Raw genomic sequence first — 24,123 nt, 5'->3', positions numbered from 1 at the left:
AGCAAGAGGAAACATATATATTTAGGACATGACCCCAATTTGTGAAGAATGACCTTGGGCCAGCAAGGCTTCATAAGCTAATACCTAGAGTGAGCCTACGACTGGTTTCCCAGGACAGTCCCATGTTCCTACCAGCTGTCCTTACATCATTATTACTAACATCCCCTTTCCATCTTAATAGGATCCCGTTTTAGAATTGTATGATTACCCTGCTTATACCTTTTTCTCTTTTGGTGTTGATATCTAAAAGGCAAATCTCAACATAATACATAAATTGGAAGATAGATTAGAGATACTTCCATATACTATCCCTTTAATCCCCAAGTATTTTATTTTGTTCCATATCTGCATTTTACATGTTGTAGTGCCTATAATCTTAAATCAGTTGAATCAAGGACTATATTTTGTCTAGTCACATTTATATATACCTTGAATTTTTATATATTCATAAGTATTGACTAAACTCTATTAGAATTATGAAAGGATTTTTGTTTTTTGTTTTTAAAAATTCTGTTTTCCCCTTTGTAGCGGGAACTCCAGAAGATAAAATGAGGCTGTTTCTTATCTATTATATAAGCGCACAGCAAGTGCCTTCTGAGGTATGTCCTGCGTATTCAGTTATTGGGAAAAAGGGGAAATAACTTGTTTGTTTCAAAAACAGAAGTGAAAATCACTGTGGCCAAATAGCTACTTCATTCCTTTCTTTAAAAGAAAAACAGTTTGTTAAGGTTGGTTCTGTTTACTGCTGAGTTTTATAGCAGTATTTATTGTCACCGAGAGAACTAGCCACTCGTGAAGTGTCTGACCCCTTTTAAGTTGTTGGGATGTCAACTGAATCCAAGTGGCCAAAACACTTATTTCAGGAGAATAGTTATTCTGAACTAAGTTAACTGAGTGTGCTGTGCTTTTTGAAAGGTTGGCCTTATCATTTCTCATGTTGTGATGATCTTAATAGTTTCAGTTCTTTGAGCTATAGCTACTAATAGTTATTTACAAGGAATTTAATTTTTAACCTAAAGTAAAAATTTGGCAATATTTTAAGATTGTGTTAAAACTGATATCCATTATAGAATATAGAGGAGTCACTTGAAGACAAACATCCAATGTTCCAAAGTTCTGTAAATATTGAATTTAATAAGATTAAACTTCAGATTCATGTCATATGGTTCATAAAAAAATGAAGTTGAGGGGCGGCCCGATAGCTCAGTTGGTTAGAGTGCGGTGCTCTTACCAACAAGGTTGTTCATTCGCTCCCTGCATGGGCCACTGTGAGCTGCACCCTCCACAACTGGATTGAAACAGCTACTTGACTTGGAGGTGATGAGTCCTGGAAAAACACACTTAAATAAAGTTTTTTAAAAAATGAAGTTGAGATGGTTTGTATTGCAGTAAAGTAACTATATCGGAATAAATTTCTAAGAATAATTAGAAAATGACAAATTTTCCTTCTAGAAGATTTTTTTTATTAGGAGGGTGGATTCTTTTTCTTTTTCTGTAATGAGCCATCAATTACTTTACAGAAGAAAAAAATTAAGTATGTATAGGTAATTAACTTACTGTGAAGGAAAGCAGTGATTTTTGTGCCAGTCTTGTTGCTGGGTTAGAGACCTGTTAACTCTTTCTAATGTTAACTCAGTATAATTTTACTGGATAAGCAACAAGTATAAGAAACTTAGAGATGACATCTAGAATGATATGACTATTGTAAACTCTTCCTTTGCTGTTAACATTTATTTTTTAATGTCTGGAATATCGCAGGACTTCTTTTGGTCAAAAATCATTGGCATGTTAAAACAGCAAACTGAACTAATTATTTGCTTTAGGCCAATTCTGCTTTATCTTAGGAATACATCTATTGACCTTTATTATAATTCAGTCAGAAAGTGTAGCTTTCTTTTTAGAAATATCTGTCATTAATGAGGGTTTACCTATATCTTAGGGGATTCTAATAGCCTGTTTATATTACCTTAAGAATGTGTGAATTTAAAACTTAATTCAAGATTTTTTTAATTTGACCATTGTTTTCATCTATTTTTGGTAAGGATTATGTCTTTTCATAAGTTTAAGTGATCATTAAGAGGCTTAAAGCAAATTACGACTGCTGATGTCAGATTAATCGACCCAAAAATGCAAAGTAGTAAACATCTCTGGTAAAGGTGAGCTTAAAAGTTTCTCTCTTAAAAATTTTTATCATGGAGTCACTATGATGATAGGTGCCTATAAATTACACAAATTCAACTAGACTTATTCATTGGGAAATAAAAAAAGCAAGAAAGAGAAAACAAGTTTAAAAAGAAACCCATATTCAGTTAATAACTCTGACCTCTAGAGTGAATGTGAGATAGGAAAACCTGAATCTGCCATTCTCCTCTGACTGAGTCGGTGTCATTCCCCTGGTATTTCTCATTTTGTAATATTCTTGGTCAAGCCAAACCTTTCATTTGATGCTTATCCCAAGGAAAGGCCATCTATTTCCACAGTGGAATACAAAAATGACTCTGGGACTTACTGAGGGATGACAAAATACTGTGCTTTATAGGTGATTTAGGAGCCCATCCAAGGTAATTTTCATTATATGTCATTATTGCCTCAGACGCTCACTTGGATACTCACTTAAGATGCAGCTCCACTGTACTCGGGTGCCTCAAATTTAACCTCATGCTTTTGGTCTAAATCTTTGAATAATTATATGACAACAAACAAAATAGTCTTCTCTTTCATGAAAGTAAAATTTTTTGTCGTGTCACTCTTTGTTTATTTCAGGCTGATTTGGAGCAATACAAGAAAGCTTTAACTGATGCAGGATGCAACCTTAATCCCTTACAATATATCAAACAGTGGAAGTAAGTTTTATTTTCTTTATAATTTTTATCATTTAAGAGAGTACAGTGGAAATTGAGTTCCAAAGAAAATGGCAGTGTTACTAAGAAAACTGAACAATGCCTTAATATTTTTTCTTTATTTAATGATATAAGTGTTTTCTTATCTGGCCCACCCTATCCACAAGTTAAAATTACATAAAATAGTGATGACTTCTTTCCTAGATATGATTATATTTTCTTCACTGATAAAATTAGAAAGTCAAAGGGGGTAAAGTTTTCGGTCAAATGTCTCAAAAACATTGAAAGAAAATTTTAGTTTCACTAGTAACCAGAGAAATGCAACTTAACATAATGCAGAGATTTAGAAAATGTGGTGCCAAGGATACAAGCAAATTAATTGGTACATTTATACTATGCTATTAGAAATATAAATTGTAATTTTGCAACAATTGATATAAAATGGATGGTATAAAACGGTTTTATTTTGTTTTGTTTTGTTTTTAATAAAATTCCTTTGACCTAGCACTTCTACCGTGTTTCCCCAAAAATAAGACCTAGCCGGACGATCAGCTCTAATGCGTCTTTTGAAGCGAAAATTAATATAAGACCCGGTCTTATTTTACTACAATGTAATACGGGGTCTTAATAAAATATAATTAATATAATATATAATATGATATAATATTGGGTCTTATATTAATTTTTGCTCCAAAAGACGCATTAGAGCTGATTGTCCAGCTAGGTCTTGTTTTCGGAGAAACACGGTACTACGACTTTATCCCAAAGAAGTATTTGGAGTTGTAAAATCTTAGAAGCAATTGTAATAATGAAATTTTGAAAACCAACCTAAATGTCCAACAATAGGATTGGTAAATGAATTATAGCATTTCCCATAAGATAGAATGCAATCGTCACTAGTAGTCATATTGTGGAGACTTATTTAATGACAGTGGGAAATATCCATGTTACACTGTAAGGTGAAAAAGTATTATAGTTTACCACACAATTCCTTCATTCGTGTGATAAATATTTCCTTTATCTCTCTGCCTAGGGACTTTTCTAGGCATCATGCATACAATAGTGAACGTGCTGTGGAGGGCGCACACTCTGATTGAATTTACATTTGTGTTGTGGGAATAATAAATCAAACAAGCTAACAAATGAACAGAACGATGTTAAACCATATTAAGTGACATAACACAAATAAAACTGAGTGATAAAAACTTAACTTGAGGGCGACAATTAAATTTGTTGAGATAGGGACAGTGTATACGTAAGTGATATTTGACCCAAAACTTAGATGAAATGTTTTACAATCTGATCCCTATTATCTATTCATTTATCCGTGTGTATGTGTGTGTGTGTATGTGTGTGTGTGTGTGTGTGTGTGTGTTGTTTATGAACATACACTTATATACATATAATTACATAGCTCAAATGACATACACCTAAATGTTAATAGTGACTAACTATGAGTGGTAGAATTTTTCCTTTTGGGTATTTATCTTTATTTTCCAAGTTTTCTATAACAACATTACTGTCAAAACATTTCTTAAAACAATCGTTTTAAGACTACAAGATTGAATATGCTTTCTGATCTCAGCTATTTTAAAAAATATGCACAGCTTGAGAAACATGCCAAGTTGTTAACAGTAATTATCTCTGAGTTGTGACTTGATGAGTGCCTTTTATTATCTATACTTTTGTTTGTTTTTTTCAAATTTTCTTTTGACTGTGTTTTTATAATAAAAAACGAAATGCAACAAACCTTGTTTTAAAAAAGAGAAGCTGAAAACTTGTCTTTTCTAATTTTTATAATATACACTTCTACATATGGCTGTGTGGCATATGTCATTGTTTTTCAATTATGACTTAATGTGGAACTCCTTAATCAAACATTTGGTGTTATAAAAGGAAAGAGAGTCTTGCGCATCATCTCATATGGTTACAAAACTTTAATTTCTAGTTTGTAACTTTCTTTTTCCAATTATAAGAGTTATACCAGTTTGTTGAAGTAAATTTTAGAAAACTCAGGTATAAAGAAAGTAAAAATTTACCTGTAATCTCACCATCCAGAGTCTACAAGTAAACATTAGTGTATAGCCTTTCACATGCATATTGCATATATTTTTGAAAACTGAGAAATCATTATTATAGTTTTTTTGCTATTTATTTCTTTATTTTAACATACGTATTTTTTAATTAGTTACATTCAATACTATATTAGTTTCATGTGTACAGTATGGTGACTATACATTTATATAACTTATGAAGTGATTTTCCCCCCATAAGTCTAGTACCCACCTCGAACAATACATAGTTATTAAAGTATTATTGACTATATTCCCTATGCTGTACTTTATATGCCCAAACTATTTCATAATTGCCAATTTTTACTTCTTAATCACTTTCACCTTTTCACCCAGCCCCCCAACCCTCCTCCCATCTGGCAACCATCATGAGTTTGTTTCTGTTTTGATTTTTCATTTATTTGTTTTTTGGATTCCACGTATAAATGAAATCATGGTATTTATCTTTCTCTGTCTGACTTATTTTTCTTAGCATAATACCCTTTACGTCCATCCATGTTATTACAAATGGTAAAATTCCATTCTTTTTATGGCCAAGTAATGTACCATTGTGTATATGTCCCACATCTTCTTCATCCAGTCTTCTATCGATGGACACTTAGGCTGCTTGCATATCTTGGCTATTGTAAACAATGCTGCAATGAACATATGGATGCACATGTCTTTTCAAATTAGTGTTTGGGGTCTCTTCAGATAAATGCCCAGAATGGAATTACTTCTTTGTCTCTTGTTATAGCCTTTGTTTGAAGTCTGTTTTGTCTAATACAAGTATTTCTACCCCATCTTTTTTCTTTGTTTTTATTTCCACTTGCACAAAATATCTTTTTCCATCCCTTTACTTTCGGTCTGTGTGTGTCTTTTGATCTGAAGTGAGTCTCTTGTAGGCAGCGTATGTAAGGCTTTTATTTTATTTTTCATTCAGCCACCCTGTGCCTTTTAATTAGAGCATTTAATCCTTATACATTTAAAATAATTATTGATAGGTATGTAGTTATTGCCATTTTATTCATTTATTTTATTTTATTTTATTTTTTTCTTACAGAAGTCCCTTTAACATTTCTTGTAATACTGGTTTGGTAGCGATGAACACCTTTACCTCTCCTTCGATTCTAAATGATAGCCTTGCTGGGTAGAGTAATCTTGGTTGTAGTAGGTCCTTGCTTTTCATCACTTTGAATATTTCATGCCAATCCCTCTGGCCTGCAAAGTTTCTGTTGAGAAATCTGCTGACAGTGTTATGGGAGCTCCCTTGTAGGTAACTAGCTGTTTTTCTCTTCCTACTTTTAAGATACTCTCTTTGTCTTTAACCTTTGGCATTTTAATTATAGTGTGTCTTGGTGTGGGCCTCTTTGGGTTCATCTTGTTTGGGACTCTCTGTGCTTCCTGGGTTTATATGTCTCTTTCCTTCACCAGGTTAAGGAAATTTTCGGTCATTATTTCTTCAAATGGGTTTTCAATCTCTTGCTGTCTCTCTTCTCCTTCTGGTACCCTCCTGATTCTTAACCACCATATGTGGGTGTGTGACCAGCCCGTTTTGCATCTCTACCCTGCCAGTTTTGACATAGTTCATTTATATCCTTAGTTATAGCAGTTCTATTCAGGTAGTCTTTAGGTCATTCTCAAGGGTAGTTGTTCTGTAACTTAGTCGTAATTTTGATGTGGTCATGGGAGGAGTAAGTGCAGTGTTTACCTATTCCACCACCGTCTTTACCAGAAGTCTTGATAGAATTGTTTATTCTAGTTTTCCAATAATTTTCGTTGTACCAGTTTTTCATTGTCTTAAATAATTTTCAGTGGTATTATTTACTGTTTGCATAATTTTCAGCCATATAAATCTACTATATTCATCCCTTCTTTATTGTTTGGATATAGTTGTTTCTACGGAAAAATCCTTTTTTTTTTAAAGGCAGAAATTCCAGTCTACTGCTGAAAACAGTTGATTCACATCCTTTCTGAACAAGATTGTGATTTTTGTGTTTGGGATTTCTCTAATGGTATCAGCAGATTTTGTCCACATTGAAATAGAATATTTTTAGCATTTTAACTACTGCATCTTAGTGATTTCCTTTTTTAAAAAATTTTTATAAGATTTTCTTATATGTAGATAGACTTTTTTATTTACAAAAGTATTTGAAATAATTAAGAATCATTATAAAAGAATAATGATTCATATAAAAATGTTTGTGGTATGCTACTAAAATATGTTATAAAAAAGTATGTAAATATAATATTAATTTTGTTTTTTAATGTGTATGTGTTATATATGTATATGTCCAAAGATTAGAATATAAACAAAAATCATAACAGTGGTTATCTCAAAGAAGTGGGGTTCTTCTGGCAGCATTCTGTTTTCTGGATTCTCTTTAGTGAATATAGTCCCAGAAGGAAAATACTTTTGTTTTTTTTGGTACATAAATGTTCATATCAGATTTATTAATAGTAGGCAAAAAAACCTCTAGATGGGTTAATATCTATATTAATGGTTAATAAATTTTCTTATAACAATCAAAAACCACTCAGCAATAAAAAGAAACAAATTAATGACATATACAATATGGATGAATCTCAAAAACATTATTCCAAGTGAATAAGCCAGATGCCAAACAGAGCATACTATATGATTACATTTAAATTAAATTCTAGAAAAGGCAAAACTAATCTATATTGACAGAAAACATATCCGTGGTTGCCTTGGGCTGGGAGTTGGGGATTAACTGCAAAGAGCAGAAGGGAGCTTTTGGGGGTATTAGAAATCTTTTATATATTGATTGCGATAGTGATTACATAAGTTTTTATTAAAATGCATTGAACCATATACTTCAAAGCAAACACTTTATAATATGTAAATTATACCTCAGAAAAGCTGAATATTAACAGTTTTTTTCATTAAGATCATAATTTACTCCTCATTGATCAGTCTGTAGTACTTAACGACTTTCCTTCCTGAAATGCATGTTGGATTGCCTTCTACATCTCCCAACAGTTTGGGTTTCCTTTATTTGCTTCTCTTTCTTGTCAAACTCATTCAATGCAATCAGTTCCCACTAATATAGTTTTACTTTCTAAGAGCTCACCTATCCTCGGAGTTATTTCACTACTGATAACTCTCAACTATCTATCTTTAACCCTGACATTCCTCCAGGATCCAGCAGCTGTACTATTCTACTAGTAAAGTCAACTCCTTATCTCCCAAATATACTATGTATCTTTATATTAGGCACCCAAGCTAATGATCGCAGCGTCATCTCTGCTTCCTCTTCCTTTTTTGCTTGAACTTCCATCACCCCTATATCAGGTTAATTCCCAAGACCAGCTGATTATCTTTCAAAATGCTCTTTGTATCTTCCCTTTAGATTTCCACTACTCTCCATTACCAAATATCCAGACTGTTGTAATACCCTTATTACAGACCCAGAAGGAAAATATTTTTGAAAACACATCTTAAGTGTCATTGTTTTCCCCAGCCTTCAAAATTTTTATAGTTTAGATTCTAGACATTTAGAAAGACTTGAAAATAAATCAGTATATGCATTTAACTGTGTGGTATGGGATATAACTAAAAGGAAAAAATCATTAGGTAGTAGAATTGGAATAGTGTTGATGAAGAAAATGGTTTTGAGCTGAGTCTGAACGGAAATGTACAATTTTTGCTGGAAAAGAAGGCAGTAAGTTTATATCCATCCCCCAAAAGACAGCATGAAAAAAGGCATGTCTCTAGGAATGAGGGAGTATGGAATATGGGGAACAGTAAAGAGACTAAACGTAATCAGTACCTGATTGTTCTTTTAAGGTAGCAAGTCTGTTTCATGTTAATGATTGGAAAAATGAAAAGGAAAAGAAAAATCATGAAGTTTGGAAAATTAATGAATTTAGAGAATCTCAGTGTTTCAGTACTAATTGTACTGTATTTGGGCATTATTTTACATAGTTACAGATTATATAATCTAGGTTTATATCATTGTTTCTGTGCTAATTGTACTGCGACATTGTATTATATTGAAAAATTATTTTTCATTTCAAAAAATGTCTGCATAGTAAAACTTAAAGTTAGTCATTAGATACTTTAATACCATGATATTGAATGTATCTCTAGTCAGCTTTTAAATATAATTTTCTTATTTCCTAGGGCTTTTGCCAAGATGGCCTCAGCTCCTGCCAGCTATGGGAACACTACTGCTAAACCAATGGGGTAAATATTTTCAAATAGTTCTGATCTGATAAGTCCAAACCATAATTAGATTTTCATGCCTTAAAAACATACTGACACTTTGAATGCAGAATATTTTCATTGTGATACAGAATTAAAGTCAACATCTCTTTGTCTTCCTTAGTTTAAATTCTTATTTTAAAATGTAAGTTAATATATTTTACATGGTACGATGAGCTATTGGCTTCTTTTGCTTCCTTGTTTTTAAAACATTACATTTTTCATTTGCAAAAGATACATGAAGGTTAAAGCTATTTTACATCAGTATTGATGACTTAAGCTAGGCATTCAAGGCCTAGTTTCAACACAGACCTGGGCATACTGCTAAATAATAGGGAGGAAATCCCCAGGGCTGGGTACGACTTCTGACTCTAAAGAACCCTGTAGAATAGGCATGATTTTCAAAGGAACTAAACAAGGTCATTCTAACTACTCCTTTCCATAACATACCAGTTTTAAATTCCTAACTTAATTTTTATAGTTTAGAAAAAAAGAGCGAGGCCCAGAGGAAACCAGGTTTATCCTAGCCCATGCTGAGCTGCCAGTTTTAATGAAACAACTTCCAAACACAAAAGCACTTTGGCCTGAGGCAGGACCTTGTAAGAGCTTAACAGATTGAATCCAGCTGACCTCACCTTCAGACAGTGATCTGCAGGCTGACACACTCCCCCCAGAGTTGTCTGGTGCTAGAGAATTGCCTGAGAACCATCCATTCCAACAAAGATTATTTTCTGTTGTTTTGGTTAAAGAAAGGATTTTCATCTTGTCCATCTCTTCATTTCAGAGGGCAGTAGGGACAAGGTACAGAAAAGGAAAATATATTTGGAAAATTACTCTGATATATGTAATAAATAGACTATCCAGTTTCGTGTCTTAAAAAACTTATTGAATATTAATTAAAAGCCTTTTGATTTCTTACGGATTTTGTAGTTGATAATTTTGATAAAATGGGTTACAAGAAAATCTCGGGTGATTTAAAGGCTATCTAGCTTTCTGATATCATAATACAGGATTACCAATCTGTCTTACAAAGCATCCTTTGATCCCAAGTGAGAGACTCTTTTAGCGACAAATATAAACCTAACATGGCATATCATTTGTCGGTGCTGTTTTTGATGTTAGAAATTTAGACAACAAACATTCATCAAAATTGAGGTAAAATTCATTACATGTGTTTGTTGTGTTTCACATTTTTATATGATAAATTTTATGTATAGTGGGGGAGACTGTATACAATGCCACTAGCTACTATGATAAAGAGAATAGAGTAACTTTTGACCTACTCATTATACTTACAGGCATATGTATTTTCAATATCTTAGTGTGTTTTGAATTCCTAAAGCAACTTAATTTACTATCTTTAATTTTATTGTCTTAGCATTAAGGCAATCAGGAAAGCAAGCAATTCTCTTCAAATAATAATTTGCCTAAAAACTATAGCTAAGGGTAAGCAATTAAAATATTTTAAGGGCAGCTCTTTATTTTTACATTTTATTAATAATTATTGACCAGTCAGAGTATTTTATTACATTTTTATTGTTAAATAAAATTGCAACAGTGGAAATTCTCAGGTCACTTCTGTTTAGTGAAAACAAAGATGGTAGTTACGGAGGATATGAGCATGTGGTGTGTAATCAGGCAAATATATTATCTATAACATGTTGGAGAGATAATTTATACTTATTGTACCCTCTTTTGCCCCTAGTCTCTTATCACGAGTCATGAATACAGGATCACAGTTTGTGATGGAAGGAGTGAAGAACCTGGTATTGAAACAGCAAGTAAGTACACTTGTTAGAAAACATACTGGTAACTTTTGAGCATAAATGCTGACAGATTGATTGCTCAACTAGAGCAACTTTAAGATATATTCAAGTTATAAATATTAGGAATAAAATAAAATCAAGGGTCTTTTTTTGGTACATTTAAGAATATGAGGGTAATTTTACATGGGTCGTTCAGAGCTCTGTTATTGCTTTTTTTTCTTTTTTCTTTTTAATGTGCTCATTTGGACTTTACTGTAGACACTTTTATTTTCCTTTGACTACTGTCAGGTTTGAGGAAGAACATTAATTGAAAAAGAACTAAACCTATCTAGGATGATTAACTGCTACATAATGCATATAATTTAAGTTTTGACGTATATTAACAGAATAAGCTATTGAACTTAATAGTAAATTAGAATAAATGAAACATTTTAAGTAGAATTCATGTTTTGGGATAATGAAACTGTAGCTTCATTTCACACTTCCTTAGTTTTACACATAGGACTTTTTTTTAATGATTTTTGTATTTCTGTTGTTTTTTTATGCTAATACATAGATATTCTGCTTCAAAGAGTCATCATTAATTGATTTGATTGTTTTCAAACAGAATGTGTTTTTTTACTTTCTATTACGGAAATTTTCAAATATACATTAGTTTCTCAGACTCTCCTGACCCCTTCACTAAGCTTCAACTCAAGATCCTGTTGTTCTTATTTTACCTTCCTCACCTATATTGTTGGTTTTTGTTTACTGGGATATTTTAAGGCAAGTCTGAGACATAATATTTCACACATAAATATTTCAATTTATAATGAGAGGGATTGTAAAGACCAAATTAAGAAAAGAGATAAAGCTAATTATGTTATTCAAATGTGAATATTAAGTGTTTACTTGTTTTCAGAAAAAAATGGATCTGTTCTTTCTCTGAACTTCCTTCATACTTTTATAGTGGGTACATGTGGTCTTTTGTATTGACATTATTTATTTTTGTTTTGCTTTTTTCCCCAGTTTTATTGAGCTACAATTGACATATAGTATTTTACTTCTTTGATGAATTCCTTGAGGGCAAGGAATTCTTTCCCCATCTTTGAATTTTCCATAGCACTTTACATAAAGTAGATATTTAATTCTTTATTTGAATAAGTAAATAACATTATAAAAACCATATAATATTAATAAAGAACAGTGAAAAATCCTAATTTGGTTTATTTAATTAAGAAGCTGATTTCAAACTTTCCTTCAGATACATTTCAGATTGCATTATTTCCTAAGTATTTAGGAATACTTTTAGCTTCATTATCACTCTTAGGAATCATTCTTAGTCCCTCCCATTCCCCCTCTCTCCTGGTAAGGAGCTACTGTTAAATACTTACTGTACACTGGCTCACAGTACTTTCCTGAGTCAGTTTACCTTCACTCCCTTAGGCTGAAAAAGGTGAAAAGGCACAGAAATAGGAAGTTGGGCACATTAGAGACCAACGTACTGTACACAGTTAAACTGTTTCCAGTTTAACATAATACCTCTTAAAGAAAAAAATTATTCATGACACTTGTTAAAGAGCAGTAAGGCAGACTTTATTCAGGGGGGCCATCGTAGAAGGTATCGGGACCACTGCAGTGGAGTCTTGCAGTTGGAAAGAGAGATTGGGCTTAACTCTAAATGCTTATAGGGAAACAGAATTTATGGCCAACGAGCAGGGTAGAGTCAGTGGATGGAAAATTACTAAAAGTAAACATCAGCGATAAAGAGGAATTCTGCTAAACCCACCTAACAAGATTCTTGCTGAAGGCAGGCCAGTGTGATCAGACATCACCTGGGAGATAGTGGAGGGTAAGGAACCTGATCAGATATCAAGGATGGGAGATTCTGGCTAAACTTAGCAGGATTCTTTCTGAAGTTGGAAAATGCAAAGACAGACACAAAAGTCCAAAAATCGAGGCCCAGTTGAAAGAGAGCTCAGAAGAGCCTGAGTACAGTTTCGTCAAGGAGAGTGTTTGTCATACCACTCTGTTTATTATCAACTCTCGACAGGATGGTTTTGTTATATGAGACAAAAGGGAAACCACAATTCCTAAGATATTATCTGCCTTTTTCTGAATAGACTGGATCTTGTATAACCACATGTAGTTAAATTTATTTTTCAGGAGAATTACATTATGTTTCTTAACATGTCACTTTTAGAAGGAAATCCCATTTATTAAGAGTCCCTGAACAAAGTATCCCTTACTACAAATAACTCATAGCATTGAGAATTACAGACTTAAATCTTTGGAATGATTATATTTATTTTTTGAACTTAATTACCTTATAGTCAAAACTTAAAAAGTAAAATTTTAGCTACCTTTTTTTTTTTTTTTAATTCTGAATAGTAGAATTCAGGAAATACATTCAGTCAGCTTGAACATTTGGTTCTTGTGTTTATATTAAAAAGTTTCTGGCCAACACAAATATCAGAGAATAATGAAATAGCTTTAATTTTACTTGCCTCAGATCATCTTAAAAGTTTTTTTACTTGCCAACCTAGAAAAAGAAAAAGAAAGAAATGCGTATTTTCTCTCTGCCAAAGCGGCATTTTCCTTTGTGACAGTCCATTTTAGTAATAGTAAAATGTTCTATGGCCTAAGGAAAGTAAACTTCTTGTAAAATAGTAGTGTGTTATCTACAGTTATTTAAATAATCAGATTTAATGTTGCCTTTGTTGTATTATGAATATGAAGCCTCTAAGATACAAAACTGTTTTTTCCAGAACATCTCGTACAGTTCACAAAGGAAATATCAGTTCAAAGTGGGCAGAATACCATCCCAGTAGGAATAGACTTTGAATAGGCATAACAGTCACATAGTAAAATTTCTGTACTCCACGTGTTATTTTCAAAACAATGATAAAAATCATCAGACTGAAATATAACAATAGTATTTCTTATCTCGAGGCATGTAAGCATGTCAGAAGGCAATCTTCTGCCAATACCAGTATTACACATTTCGTGTTCAGAGGGGAATTTGTTCTGTAAGAAGACAGTGCAATATGTCATTGAAAATTTGGAATTTATCCCAGGCAAAATAAAAATGGTCGGTAAAGTTCGTATGTATTCATTTCCCCATTTTTTAAAGAACACAAGTATCTTTTTGGCTTGGAAGAATATGCATTAGAAATGAAAGAATTTGGGTGGCCGGTTTGCTCAGTGGTTAGAGAGCAGCGCTCATAACAACAAGGTCGCTGGTTCGATTCCCACTTGGTCCAGTTAATTGCACCCTCCACAACTAGATTGAAAACAATGACTTGACTTGAAGCTGAGCTGCGCCCCCCACAACTAGATTGAAACAATGACTTGACATGGACACACTGTTCCCCAATATTCCCCAATTAAAAAAAAAGAAATTTAAAGAAATGAAAGAAATCTGTTAGGTCATTTAATCTCATACATTTTCACAAACTTCAGGTTACTCTGTTTTCAAAGAAACTTACAATTCTCAGGAAATGAAGAAAACTAACAATGGGAATCTTAAGTGATCAAAACAAAAACTTGCAATTACTAGTACAAAAAAGCACATATCCAACAAAGTAAAAAGCCAAAACATGTATTTTTACTAAAACCTGGATACACCCACATGTTAAAAGGACCTTTTGCTTTAGAATTGTATTTTTCTATGGAAACTTTGAGCCGTGAATACCAAAGGTATTTGCATCTATGACACCATTTGCAGAATACTTAATCTTAGAATGTGTTTAACTGAAAGGTAAGCATACTTAACTATAAAATGATTAGGTTGTTTTGATGATAGAGAAGAACTTTAGTTTTGTTATTCTTATCATTTAACAAAATATTCATCTCTTCTACAGAATCTACCTGTTACTCGTATTTTAGACAATCTCATGGAGATGAAGTCAAACCCTGTGAGTAGCATATAACATTGTATTTGGAAATTCTTAAATGCACCCACTGTATGAAAGGCGATGAAATCTGAGATCGTTGTGGGTGTAACCATAGCAGACTACACGAGGGAAGGGAGGGAGTCCATGTTCTCAAAGAGCAGTTTTTAGCCATTATCACAGATAATGGGAATTGGTTTTCTCAGCTGCTGGAACCACTCTGGCCAGCTCTCATTCAAATTAAGTGTAGCTTATATTCTATATGTATAATTAAATGTAAAATATATCCTAAGGAGCAAGTTTCTATAAATGAATAAGACTAGTAACTGAGCATCAGCTGGTATAAGAGTACCAGACCAATTTAATTTTCTGAAAATTAAATTAGTAATGCACAGTGAAATTTTTAAGTGCATTTTGTCAGGTGAGACTAAATTCTTTACAGCTGAAAAGTAAATTGAGAGTAAAATTGTTGGGTAAATAGACAAATGAGTAAATATTGTTAGCATTTACTTTAAGGACTGGGTTTCCGAACTATCTGTTTACAATTCAAGAAAGGAATGTAAAAATTACCACAATCTGTTTCATAGATAGGCCAGCTTGTTACTGTGGCAACTGGAGCATGGGTATCGTCAGGAGTCTGGAATCAAGAAAGCAGCATGATCCTGTTCCCAGCAAAACCCTAGTTTGGATTGATCTGGATCATTGTAGACTTGGCAGCGAGGCTTAGGGTCCCAGGCTGAGAACGAGTGAGAGCAGAATTTTCAGATTAATGTGTCATTTTTTGTAATTGCTGAAACATGAGTAATAATATTAAAGGAAATTAACAAAAAATTGTATAATCTATGTAGTAAGAGTTCCCCAAAAGGGGCCGTTACAATTATGAAAGGAACGAGAAAATTGTCTGCAATAATAAGCTAAAAAGAAAATTGGATTCTTCCACCTGGGAATCGATAGAAAGTAGTTGGTATATACAGTGTAGTATAATAGACTTTGGTAATGCATCCTAGACTATATGGAGGAACTCACTTGAAAAGCCTGCAAGAAATATATATTTATGACTAATTATCTTATAGACTACTACTTCGTAATAGGGAGTAAATATCTGGAAGATATCCCAAATAATAATAAAGAATAAAAGTATAAATAAATGCAAAATTTTAGACAAATGCCAAATCTACAAGGAGTATTTTGTTACTGTCCCCAATCTTGAAGATGAGATGATAAATAATGACAAAAGCGCTAATGGATAACATTTACTACAAACTTAGGTGCCAGGAACCATTCAAAGCATTTTTAACATATTATCTCATCTAATCCTTATTAGAATCTTATAAGAAAAAATACTATTTTATTCTCATTTTATAGATGAAAAAACTGTGGCAATAAGGGCAATTAATTTGCTCAGGGACACAGCTAATAAATGTCATAACTTGGCAGGCTACATTTTTCACCACTGTGCTGTATTAATGAGGGCAAGAACCATGACCTTCATGGAATCACAGAACTGTAGAGTTTTAGGAAACATTACAAGTAATTTTAACAATGGAGAAGAGGAAACCAAGAGATGTTAAGGGACTTTTCCTGTCACAATATTATTAGTAGCAGAATTGGAACCCAAACCCTGCTACTTCTGGATTCCTGCCTACTGCTCATCCCACACACATGCCTTCCTCAACAGTCTCTCAGTCAGACACAGGGATTTGCTAAATTGTGGGTCTTACTCAGATGTTTCGCTAAGTTGCGTAAGTTCATTTATCAGTCCTATTGACCTTCACTTTGTAACTGAAGGAACATTACTACAGACATATTTTTTAATTAATTAGAAAAAGTAAATTTTTTCTGCTTTGGGAGCATTTTTTCATCTATCTACTGGATGAGGCAGCTGCTTACACTCTCTCTGATCTCTTTCCTGTTGGCAGATAAATTGATTTAGAGGCATTGAAGAGATTAGCAAAGTGTACTAAATTAGATTTGGCTAATAATCTTGAATGTATCTTATCTCAAAAGGCTTTAAAACACTGTAAGCTAATTCTAGGTGCATTCTTATCACTTACATTTGTTAATTAAACGTTCTCCTTTGATTTGTCTTGATTGAATAAATTGAAAGAGATTAAGGTGGTATCAGATAGGTTTTATCTTGCCATGTAAATCTAGTCAGTAGTATTTTCCTCGAGCAAAGTGTTAAGGGATTCTGACACTACATTAGGGTTCACTGAGAGTTCTATGATTGATTAGCACCACTATTGAGTACAGGACTAGATAGTGGCAAAACATGCTTTGTTTGTCATCAATCAGGTTTGGGTAGGGCCATTCACACTCCAGAAAAGAATGAGTTCCTTTGGCTTATTGGGCCATGGATGGAGAGGGAGGCAGAGATTAGGAAATGATTACATCATAAGCAGGAAAGCAGTACTTTCCAACTCCTTTAATATCAATAAGCTAGTTTACAATTTACAATAGAGGCCCAAAACCCCTTCTGAAATCTAAAAAGTTGTGAAAACTAAAAGATTTTGTATAACTCATCTGGTGGCAAAACCTAACCTTAACTAAATTTAAGGCTCTTTATAGTTTTTATTTATCCTGCTTTATTTTAATATTCATCTATTTAGGCACAGAAACATTAATGTGTTAGATGATGGAGTGCTGCCCCCTGGGAGTGTTACATTACATACATTTATGCACAATATTATCTAAATTTTTTTAAATTCAGAATTCCAAACTACATCTAACTGCAAATGTTTCAAATAAGAAGGATTGTGAACCTGTATTAGGTATTCTGTATTTTCATTAAAATCATGGACATATAAAGATAATATAATAAAATTCTAAAACCAAAAATACTTAATTAAGTACATTAGCTTATAAAACATGTATTTTCAAGACGCAGTGTAGCATAGTGATGAAGAGCTGGGTCATTAAAACTACACTGCCTGGGCGCAGATCCTGGAGTTAACATACTTACTAGTCTTGTGATCTTGTGACCTAAGGAAAATTATATAACCTCTCTGTACCCCAGTTTGTCCATCTGAAAAATAGGGATAATAATAATAATAATAATAATTACTACTTTATAGATGTTATGGGGATTGAGTAGTTTCATCTAAAGCACTTCAAATAATGCTTAAGATGTAAGTGCTCAGTAAATAAATGATGGTGGTAACACTCTACCAAATTAACTAGAGTCAAATTAAAATAAATTACTCTGAGCCAAACTGTACATTACTAAAGAGAAACTCCATAATCATGGTAAAATTCTATTTTTTTCATAGGAAACTGATGACTATAGATATTTTGATCCTAAAATGCTGCGGAGCAATGACAGGTAAGCAGCTCTTGTGTAATTGTAAGTTTCTCCACCCCTGCCAAGAATAACAATTGGTTTTTGTTATAAATTAATAACTGCTTATTACTAAAAATTCAAACTATATAGAAAACTGGTAAGTAAACTGTATGTATAATCTCATTACCCAGAGATAATCACTGGTAATTATACTTAGCATTTTGGTGCTTTTTCTTCCGAGCATATACACACAAAAAATAACTTTAGATGGTATTTGTTTTGTTTTTAGTGAAATGATAGCAGTATTAGAAACTATCTGGGGGAGATGAAAATTTGGATTATGTGAATTTTAAAATAAATGTTTTTATTGGACCAAATGAAAAGATGGGAGCTTTGTTAGAGACCAGTTATTTTGTTTTTCTTTTTTTCCTGTGTGGTCCATATAATTAATCAAAGCTGCTGTGGATCACTGTAAATACTTCTTTATGGCAATGAAACATTCTACAAATAATTTCTACATTTTATGACAAAAATGGTGTGGTAAGGTATTTGTTTACTTTAATATGGATATTAATTTTCAAGACTTAATTCATGATGGTTTGAAAAGTAGCCTACAAGATAGAGAGAAAGAATAGGCAGAAGTTGGAGGGGAAAACCCTTCTTGGCATGATTGGGTAAAGCGGGTTTCTTGCCTCTACCGTACTTTTGGGACCTTTGGAACTTCATCTGTACTTAACCCAGGCTTTCACATTTCTGTAGGTAGTCAGGATAGATCATCTAATCACTAGATAGTTGATTATTAGATTGTTTTGGTACATTAAAAGGTTATTCTCTTTTCTGAATTCACCGGAAATATTACCAAAGTCGCAGAAGCAGCTGCTTGATAGCTGCAGCTGGCAAGAAGGAATTTGATAAAGAATAAATTATAGAAAGAATGAGAAGTAACAACTCCAGTGGGTATGGGGCTTCTTTTTGGGATGATAAAAATGTTCTGGAATTAGACACTGATGATGGTTTTACAACTCTGTAAATATACTAAAAACCACTGAGTGTACACTTGAAAACAGTGGGTTTTATAATTCTTTTCCTATCTGGATATTCTGCAGCTTACATTTTCTTCCTTCCTTGCCATTTGCATATGGCTAACAAATAGATATATTTTGCTTCTTAGAAATTTACTGAGGAACTCTTTTAATCCTGCTTGTAGTTTATGTATGATAATGATGTATAATGAGGAAGAATTAGCATTGATAAAACGGAGGCGCTCAGAGTTTCATTTTTAATAGAGTCATCCTTCTCCTGAGCTATTACATTACATTTAGATCTTGGTTATTAATAACTAGTAATACTGTGCTATTTAAGTCTCACCTGTCTTCATTCCACGTCTACTCCTAGAGGAACTTAAAGCACTCTAAAAGGAAATTAAATACTGATGAGGTATTTCCATCAGGTGGGTTTCTGGTGCCTTCTATGGAATATTCAGACAGACCATAAAAATGAGGGAAAGATGATAGAACTGTAGAATCAGCCTCTGAGTAATTAAGGGTGGTTATAATAGCTCTTTTCTCTCAGGTGAGATTTTTAAAAATTACTTCTTAGTAAAAATTACTAAGTCGTCTTTGTACAACCTATTTTAGCACTCAAAACAAATATATATCTAACTCACAAAAGCTTTGAAAAACGTCTTTATTAAAATACCTCTTAGACACCAAGGAAGTATTTTTTAATATATTATAAATATATAAATATATATGTCATATATGTAATGTTAATATATACTGACATTGTATATAAGGAAATATGCTGCAGCAAAATCTAGGTCCTTCCTCCCATCCCCCCTCTTTTCTAAATTGTTATCCTTCTCATTTATGTGTTTACATAGTTTTTTCATAAATGTAAATAGCCACAAACTATAATATTAAGTATCATAAAAAAATGTACATAATTTACCACTAAAATATATACTTTATCAGCTCACTTTGTACCCCAATTTCCATTCCTTACGGGCCTGCTGCTTAACCTTTCCTTCTCCCTCTCAATCTTCTCCTAAAATTTTATTTTAAAGTCCAATTGGTTGCCTCATTTCCTTTTTACGCTAAGACACATACCTCTTCTATCTTCATCCTCTGCTTCCTAACTCCTTACCTGGCTACACAGAACTAAAGGACCCACCCTCAGAAAGTGAAGGAGGGAGAATGTTAAATACATATTAGGTTGGTGCAAAAGTAATTGCAGTTTAAAATGTTAAAAATTGCAAAAACCGCAATTACTTTTGCACTAACCTAATATTTCACTCTGTGTGTGTGTGTGTGTGTGTCTGTCTGTCTCTGTGTGTGTGTGTGTGTGTGTGTGTGTGTGTGTGTGTGTGTGTGTGTGTGTTCCCCATGCCTAGCCTATTTTATCCATCAGAAGAGCCTTGGGTGAAATTCTCATTATGGTTTTCTTTGTTACAGCTCAGTTCCAAGGAACAAAAATCCATTCCAAGAGGTAAGTTTCGTATAAAAATTCTCTGCCCCTGAAGAGGAAAGATGAAAAGGTGAGCAAGCAGTTAAGAATTTCTTTGTCCTAAACTTGGCTTTCTTACGATAACTCTATGGCAACCTTGATAAATCCAATTCTGTGCACTCAAGATTGTTTAAAAAACAATTCTTAGCAACTGTATTTTTCTGATTTATAAAGCTGCTTATATTGAGAATCGTTTAAGCTCAAAATAACTGACACAAAATTAAGTAATTCATAGAAAAAAAAGTCTTTGGTTGCAGGGAAAGTTTTATATGTATACAGCTTCTAAAATTAGATTCCAAACTTTTGTGAAGGTATCATGACTATGTTTTCATTTGAAAGAAGTTTCTCAATGAAATACAGTCAAGAACATACACTGGAAATTATATAAATGCTAAGTTTTCTGTTTTCTGTTTTTTCTGCCTACAATGAATACCTCAAATTCAAAAATGCTTTTTAGAGAAAGCCCTTTGGAGTATTTGCAATTTCTTATCTGAATAATGAGGTTTATTTTCCTCTAAATTGTTGCTGAAAAATCTCTATCTCACTTACCACTTAATGGACAATATAAATTTATAAATTTATGAACTTTTTAGACACAAATTTCTTGAAATTGAAGTAGCATCAGGCACGTAGAATGTGACCATTTGCTAGCTAGTATTTTTTAACCTAAGTTGTAGAATATGCTCCAACCTAAAAACCATGATGCTTGAAAGTTAAAATACTGTTTTCACTATTTCTTTTATTACCTATTTTGTTTCTGTTTGCATTTTTAGGCAATTGTTTTTGTCGTGGGAGGAGGCAACTACATTGAATATCAAAATCTTGTTGACTACATAAAGGTACATCTTGGCCTTTTTATTCTTTTATTATTTGACATTTCACAGTTGTCCTGTCTTTAGAATACCAGCATTCTCTGGGACTCGCCTGATTCTCAAATAACCCCTTTTCCAGAGGTAGTTTAAAAATCCTGCATATAGGGAAAGCTGTCCATATGATCATTGTTTTTTTATTCCTATCACATTCATTTCTGGCCTAACATTGTACTTGATCTGAAAAATAATGTATCTTATTAACGTAATGCACTTTACAGCTATCTGTCTTAATTTGACTTCAGAGACCTCAAGTAAGCCTCTGTGCCAAAAGAGTCTCCCTTGGTGAACGATTTACCAAACATATTTACTTGAATAATAATCATTTTTCTCCCATCCCGTTGGCTTCAGTCAGCAACGTATTTCTAACAAATTTAGAGTGTCCGCTTTTTCAGCATATAAGAGCTTTAGAGGTCGTAAGTTAGCAGTAAGTACTATTCAAAGCTGACAGCCACAGAGAGTAACAGACAACTACCGTGTTTCCCCCAAAATAAGACCTAGCCGGACAATCAGCTCTGATGCGTCTTTTGGAACAAAAATTAACACAAGACCCAGTCTTATATTACATTATATAAGACCTGGTATTGTATTATATATATTATATTATATTATATTATATTATATTATATTATATTATATTATATTATATTATATTATATTAAAGACCGTCTTACATTATAGTAAAATAAGACCAGGTCTTATATTAATTTTTGCTCCAAAAGATGCATTAGAGCTGATTGTCCGCCTTGGTCTTATTTTTGGGGAAACACGGTAAGAGAAGAATATAAAGGAAAGGATGTAACCTGAAGAGCAAAAACGCCATTTAAAATGCTGGGCCAACAGAATTAGTGATTCTTAGAATGACATTTTGTAATCTTCATGTATTCACTTAACATTAAATAATGATCATTCGTCATATCCTATGTCATGTAAGGCTTTAATAAAGGTAGAGATTTGGATACAGCAAGAGAAAAACAAACATAGGCAGATGCCACAGAGCTTCAACCAACCAGGCAAACTCCCAGGATCCTGTCTCCGTTGCACAGGACATGCTTCATCTTCAGAATGTAAACCACCAAGATCCGTGTCAGATACCTTACACTGGAGTACATCCATCTTGTACAAGGAGGGGTCTTTTATAGCCCTCTCTAGTCATACAGCCAGAACCAGGCTGTATGACCAGGTTCAAAAGCAGAAACCAGGTGCAAATTGTCAGACTGTCCAATTTCTATAAGCAATGCTGACAAGCTAATACAGGTTTCACCTTGTCTGTCTGTGACCCTTGCACAGGACTTGCTTAACCATTCATTGGTCTGTTTCATTCAGGTTTGACCAATTTCCAACAACATGACTGGTTCTAAGCATTCCCAGGAACAAACACAGGGTTGCCACAGACTGGCTGAAGTTAATCCCGTACTTACACATTCCACCCACCCCATCTTTGGTTAAGCTTTCTTAGTTACGCTTGTCAGCATTCTTCTTTCTGCATCTTTCTTTTATATGTATAGGAAGGAAAAACAAGGATAAACATCAAAATACTAATCATTTGCACAGTGTCGTGACAGAAGTGCAGGTATAACTTTAAAGAAACATTGCAGTTTACCAAACATTCCAGTGCAAACTAGAACTAGTCAGGCACGCAGCAGATATTTTCATGTCCCTGTATCCAGCCACCTTTCTAAACAGACCCCACTTAGGTTAATAATTACACGGTGGTCTTTGGCCCTGTTGTGGAGCAAATCCTTTTGTATGCATTTGAGCAGCAACAATTCTTTTTTTTTTTTTTTAATTGGGGAAGGGGAACAGGACTTTATTGGGGAACAGTGTGTACTTCCAGGACTTTTTTCCAAGTCAAGTTGTTGTCCTTTAAATCTTAGTTGTGAAGGGTGCCGTTCAGCTTCAAGTTGTTCTTTCAGTCTTAGTTGTGGAGGGCGCAGCTCAGCTCCAGGTCCAGTTGCTGATGCTAGTTGCAGGGGGCGCAGCCCACCATCCCTTGCGGGAGTCGAACCGGCAACCTTATGGTTGAGAGGACACGCTCCAACCAACTGAGCCATCCCAGAGCTCAGCGGCAGCTCAGCTCAAGGTGCTGTGTTCAATTTTAGTTGCAGGGGGCGCTGCCCACCATCCCTTGCGGGACTCGAGGAATTGAACTGGCAACCTTGTGGTTGAGAGCCCACTGGCCCATGTGGGAATCGAACCGGCAGCCTTCGGAGTTAGGAGCACGGAGCTCTGACTGCTGAGCCACCGGGCCGGCCCCAGCAACAGTATTCTAATTTTGCCTCTCAGAAGGGATCCTTTGGAATATATAAAACCTGCAAATTGAGAACCTATAAAAGAAAAAGAAACATTAGAATTATTCTAAGTGTTTATCCCCTCGATGTTATTAGCAACATCAGGACATCACATGAATAACCGCAGAGTAAATCTTCCTTAAACCTCCCAGGACCTATCTTGGACCTTCAGCTTCAAATCAAGGTGACCTTCAAAGGGGGTGATTTCTGCTGGCCTTAAGGGCAATCTGTAAATACCGCTAAGAGTATTATTCTCTTGCTCTCAGCTTCTTACAAGGTAATTGGTTTCTTGCTGATTGTCAAGACTTCTTTTCATTTGTCATTAATTTTTACCCAGAGCTTGCCCCTGGTTTACAAGACCATGATTCAGTGAGATGACTGATTTATAGAGCTGGCGGCACTAGGAGCCTGGCTGGTGCTT

General features: G+C 33.8%; 1 protein-coding gene and 1 long non-coding RNA gene across 4 annotated transcripts in view; one reads left to right on the top strand and one right to left on the bottom strand.

Moving 5' to 3' along the window:
* SCFD1 (sec1 family domain containing 1) overlaps positions 1-24,123 on the top strand; it is a 96,026-nt gene that overhangs the window by 60,395 nt on the left and 11,508 nt on the right. The window contains exons 16-23 of the mRNA XM_019754524.3: positions 529-599; positions 2,764-2,843; positions 9,039-9,101; positions 10,825-10,900; positions 14,728-14,781; positions 18,027-18,079; positions 20,491-20,524; positions 21,316-21,381. Of these exons, the coding sequence (XP_019610083.3) occupies positions 529-599; positions 2,764-2,843; positions 9,039-9,101; positions 10,825-10,900; positions 14,728-14,781; positions 18,027-18,079; positions 20,491-20,524; positions 21,316-21,381 (497 nt within the window). The remainder of the gene's footprint in view (positions 1-528; positions 600-2,763; positions 2,844-9,038; positions 9,102-10,824; positions 10,901-14,727; positions 14,782-18,026; positions 18,080-20,490; positions 20,525-21,315; positions 21,382-24,123) is intronic.
* Positions 23,544-24,123, bottom strand: part of LOC148758565 (uncharacterized) — a 37,434-nt gene continuing 36,854 nt past the window's right edge. For 2 of the 3 annotated variants that reach the window (XR_016020773.1, XR_016020774.1), the window contains exon 5: positions 23,544-23,738. This is a non-coding gene — a long non-coding RNA (uncharacterized LOC148758565). The remainder of the gene's footprint in view (positions 23,739-24,123) is intronic. The other variant, XR_016020775.1, reaches the window with a different exon arrangement.

The sequence above is a fragment of the Rhinolophus sinicus genome, chromosome 3, assembly GCF_057876585.1.
Source record: "Rhinolophus sinicus isolate RSI-liver-muscle chromosome 3, RSI-T2T, whole genome shotgun sequence".
In the NCBI taxonomy this organism is placed as follows: domain Eukaryota; kingdom Metazoa; phylum Chordata; class Mammalia; order Chiroptera; family Rhinolophidae; genus Rhinolophus; species Rhinolophus sinicus.
The sequence above is the reverse complement of the archived record's forward strand: the minus strand, read 5'-3'. Positions and strand labels throughout refer to the sequence as shown.